Below are 5,155 nucleotides of genomic sequence, written 5' to 3'. Positions count from 1 at the left end.
TGCTGAAGTCGTCCAATTGTAGTTGAAACAGGAAAGTTATTTTATTTTATTTTTTACGTTTGATCATAGTATATATCTTGATTACATACAAAATATCTCATGCCAGGTGCCAATTCTATAACCGCTTGCTTTTGATATCCAAGGCTGTCCTTTTCTTGTACCTTCTTATCCGAAAATCAAAGCCGTCGGAATCAATCATATATAGCTCTGAGTTTTTTTAATCAATTTCAGTGTTTGTTTAGTACAAGTGTACAACTATACAAGTTTTATTTTGGGTGACTAAAAATAACTCAGAACTTTTTGTTCTTGTTAGGCGCTGTATCACTGGGTGACAAGACTACTTGAGTAATTGTCATAATTTTTCAACCAATAAATTTAAGGACGTATTTAGTATATTACTTCGTTAATTCTTTTTTAAAGTATTTCTCAATAAGCATAAATTATATAATTTAATAAAAAAAATTATATATTGACAACAACAACAATTAAAAAAATATGTAAATACATAAAATTTTACAACATAAAACTTGTGGAATTTAGTTGTGGTTGTTTTTAGTGTTATTAAACAGGAATAGACGGCGATAACTGAAGAGAGTAAGTGAGTTTCTTATTTCTTTCTAGTTTTTAGGTTTGATTTAGTTTTAGTTTAAATTATTTAATGACTTGTAAATTCGTGAGGCGCTAAGGCAGTGATGATTTTTTTTAATATTTGTTGAATTAAAAGCATAATCGTGTTGGTGTTGGAGTAGTGATTGTCTTAGTTTGAGATGAGATTGATCTTATACTGGGTTTTTCCATTGACATTTGGTTTGGGCCTTGTTAGTGGTTTTATTATAATTTTTTTTTCCAGATTTTCGTTCTTTTTTTTTTTTTGGATTTTTTCCATGGTTTTATAAACCAATATGGTGAAATAACCGAAAAAGGGACTGGTTACTGGTTTTTTAGTTGGACCGAGATCTGACCGATGGTCGAACCGGTGACGTCATAAATAATATAATTAATAAAATTTTAAATTATAGAAATAAAAATATAATAAGTTTATTACTAATAATATGATAGCAAAATATAAACACATAATATTCAGTGACACTTTTCGTGTACATTTAATCAAATTTTCTTAGAATGGACAATCACATGTTTAATTATAATCATAAAAATAAAAATTTTATTATATATATAATGAATTAATTGATGTTATATAAAAATTAAGTAACTTTTTAAGTTTATTCACTTAATTAACTAAAACTACTATTTTTTTCTAGTCAAAATTATCGGAAAAAGAAAAAATAAAAGTAGTTGTACAATGAAAAAAAATTAAATTTACGTGACTTTGACCAATTAGTTGTACAATGACAGTGTGTCAGGTAAAGCAAAAATTAAAAGTAAAGTCGTAGTACAGGCTTAAAAGAATATAAAAGCATGTGGTTCTTTTTACTTGAAAGACCCTAATATATTGTTAAGTTGCTCAAATTATGGATCAAAATATAATTTTATTGGCATAAAAAAAATTCAAGGTGTTCCCAAATTTTTTTTAAAGGTAGATAAATATAAAATTTTAAATTATTATGTAAAATTTTTTTTTTCAGGTCAGGGTGGTCTTGGGACGACCCTGGCCATAAGGTGGCGCCACCCTTGGTGTGTGTGTAGATATATATATAGGTTGATAATAAGAAAGTGAGATAGGAGATTCGAACTACGTATTCAATGCTTAAAAAAGAATGCAATTGCTAATAAATTAATGGTGATTTGTGCTATTGAATAAACTAAGAACAAGCTTGAATATTTATTTAAACCTTTCATAAAATAAGATTTCTTAGGTGGATAGCATTCTTTATATTTTTTTACTGAATATTTATTTATATAGATTTTGGGGGGACCCGAGGACCGAAGATGGGAAGTACCGTTGTAGTCTTCAATTGCTCCTCTTGAAGGGGCGTCCAAGGCCGGAGGAGTGAGGTGGTTCGAGGAGAGAATGGGAAGTGACAGAGCGTCCTTGGGGGATATAATGAATGAAGGTGCCTCAGGGGTTAAATGGAATCTTTGTGGGAAGTTTCTTGTAAAGTCTCATATGTTCATTTGCATTAAATAGTTGGCAACAGCTTTATCAGCTGCATTTATGAGGAAGTGACCTAAACAGTGAATCCACAGCTCAGCAGCTCTTTCCACCACCTTCACCAGAAGTCTAATGGGGCAAGTGTCTTAAGGAGATTTGGAAAAATTAAAGATGGAGGGCTAGGATGCAAGATGCCATGAAGTATATAAAGGAAATAGACTCTTAGATAAAGGGAGGATCCAACGAGAATTAAGAAAAAGAGATCATATATAGAACAATAGCTGTGAGAGAGAGAGAGAGAGAGAGAGAGAGAGAGAACAATATTTGTAACAACCAGGATCATTGACCTCGGGCAAACTTGTAAAGATTCATTCATATCTTTAAACCTTAGGCCTCTAGTCATTCTTTCTCTATTTGTGTTCTTAGGCGAAGCCCAAACTTGTTCATTCCACCCTCTATACAAGTATCTATTGATTTAGGCTGAGTTTAGGAATTCCAATCTCACTATTTCCAGTGGGCCTAGGCTGTTAAATTTTATGCTCTTACAAATTTTATATGAATAGTTAATATACATTATTTGCACATGCATACTCTCTATTGTATTGTTAATTTCACATCCAGCTGTCACATATTTTGCTTTTATAATATAGTTGCGGACCAAGCTTGCTATTCTCGAAAATTTGGCTGGTACTTTACTTTGAAAATATAGACAAAATGTTTACTATGCCCTCCTTTTATTATTGTTATTATATGTGTGTTGGGGGTATAGGGTGACCCCCAGAATTTGCATCAGATATTATTTTACGTAAAATATCTTCAAAGTAAAATATTTTCTTCTTGCTCCATTTGTCTTAAAGTAAATATTTTTAGAAAAATATTTTACACATTTTATCATGTTTGTTTTTATGTAAAATCTGGTCAATTGCAAAATATTTTTTGGTCAAATTGTAAAATTAAAGCAAGAAGAAGTAAAATATTTTACGTTTGAAATTTTGGTAAAACATTTTACATAGCAATGTTAATATAATTTTTGCTTATGGATGAACTGTCTTGATATATTTATAATTTTTTGAAGATTAAAAAAAAAAAGGAATTTTAAAATTTCAGAAACTAAATGAGAGCTTAACCCAAATTTTTAGAACCAGAAAATATTTTCACCCTTTTTTTTTCCATTTTCCTGACCTATTCCCCCACTTATCCACACCTCCACCATTCCCTAGAAGGGTCAGGTTTTCTGTACATGTCCATGTTAGTTTGGAAGAATTAATGGTTGATCCTCTCTGCAAGCAAAAATTGAAAAGAAAAACACACAAAAAAAAAAAAAAAAAAAAAAAAGAGCAAAGGTTGATGCCCTCTGACTGTGCAGGACCAATTCCTACACTACACCTACACCTACCTATATTACTATTAGAATAGTTGAAAATTGAAAGTTGAAACTGGGCCATTCACCATTCTTGCATCTCACTTTATGCCAAACACTAACCCATAATTCAACTGTATATCTTTTGCTCACTACACCTTCTCCAAAATAAAGAACAAAAAAAGTTCCTCCAATTCTGTCTCTCTACTATATATTTAACAATTCCTTCATTTCCTTTCTCTTTGATATGGGAATCATGGCATGCCAACAATCTGAGTCTAACCACTCAAACAATGAGTCTCAATCTGAGTCCAACCACTATCAACTAGAGTTGAAGTCCCTTCTTTCTCAGCCAAGCCTCCAATCAGTTCCTTCACTCACCTCACAATCCCAACAACACTGTTTTTTTTCCAACACACACCACTATTGCCTCACCACTCTCAAAGGCCAAACCTCTTACATATCCTCTCTCACCCTAGCTGGAAAATTCCTCTATGCAGGCTCTTCTGACAGAGAAATCAGGTCATGGAAACGCAACCCTTTTGACTCTGATCAATTAGACCAAGAAAGTTCAACAAACAACTTTGTAGTTGCTGGGAAAGGTGCCGTGAAGTCCCTAGTGGTACAAGCTGACAAACTCTATAGTGCTCATCAAGACCATAAAATCCGGGTATGGAAAATCAATAACCATGAACAACTTGATGATCACCAAAAGTACACGCGCTTGGCTACACTTCCAACACTTGGTGACCGTGCTTTTAAGCTCCTGATGCCTAAGAACCAGGTTCAGATTCGAAGGCACAAGAGTTGCACTTGGGTACATCATGTTGATGCTGTGTCTTCACTTGCTTTGTCTCAGGATGAGTCACTTCTCTACTCCGTTTCATGGGATAGGACACTCAAGATTTGGCGAACATCGGACTTTAAGTGCTTAGAATCCGTGACAAACGCACACGATGATGCAATAAACGCACTGGCATTAGCCGATGATGGACATGTTTATACTGGCTCAGCTGACAGGAAAATCAAGGTGTGGAAGAAAAACCCAGGTGAGAAACATCGTTTAATTGCCACACTTATCAAACACAACTCTGGGGTCAATGCATTGGCTCTAAGCAGTGATGGGTCTTTGTTGTACTCTGGTGCATGTGATAGATCCATAGTGGTATGGGAGAAAAGTAGTGATGGTGGTGGTGGCAACATGGATGTTATGGGTGCGCTTAGAGGTCACACTAGCTCCATTTTGTGCTTGGCTGTTGTGTCTGATTTGGTTTGTAGTGGTTCAGCTGATAGAAGTGTTAGGATTTGGAGAGGTGTTGATAGAAACTACAGTTGTGTGGCAGTGTTGGAAGGGCATACAGGCCCAGTCAAGTGCTTGACTGCAGCAATTGATAGTTGCAACACATCTAATACAGCAGCTTACCTTGTTTACAGCGGTGGTTTGGACCGTGACATTAAAGTTTGGCAGGTTTTAGTTCCTTAGCGGACAAATCCTTTTATTTTTTGGTAAATGAGAAAATAGATCATACGGTGTAGTTACTGTTTTTGACTCACTTCAACTCTACTCATGAATGGTATGTAACTTTCCGCATAATATTGTGACTTGTTACTACTTGGAGAAGCAATTTGGAATTCACAAGATGATAGGTTACAAGGTCTTGCTACTATTAGGCCATCTCCTGGTGGTCTTTAGTGGACAAAATCATTTTTTTACTTCTAGCCGCGGTTATGTACATAGTGCA

The 5,155-nt window shown here is 34.3% G+C and overlaps 1 protein-coding gene across 1 annotated transcript; it reads left to right on the top strand.

Annotated features, from left to right (window-relative positions):
- The first annotated feature begins 3,412 nt into the window (after positions 1-3,412).
- LOC142631008 (protein JINGUBANG) lies at positions 3,413-4,944 on the top strand. Its single transcript, XM_075805067.1, has one exon. The coding sequence runs from the start codon at positions 3,661-3,663 to the stop codon at positions 4,894-4,896; it is 1,236 nt and encodes a 411-aa protein (XP_075661182.1). The 5' UTR covers positions 3,413-3,660; the 3' UTR covers positions 4,897-4,944.
- The last annotated feature ends 211 nt before the right edge of the window (positions 4,945-5,155 follow it).

The sequence above is a fragment of the Castanea sativa genome, chromosome 4 (assembly GCF_040712315.1).
Source record: "Castanea sativa cultivar Marrone di Chiusa Pesio chromosome 4, ASM4071231v1".
Lineage (NCBI taxonomy): Eukaryota > Viridiplantae > Streptophyta > Magnoliopsida > Fagales > Fagaceae > Castanea > Castanea sativa.
Note: the sequence above shows the minus strand (reverse complement) of the source record. Positions and strands in the feature narration are given on the sequence as shown.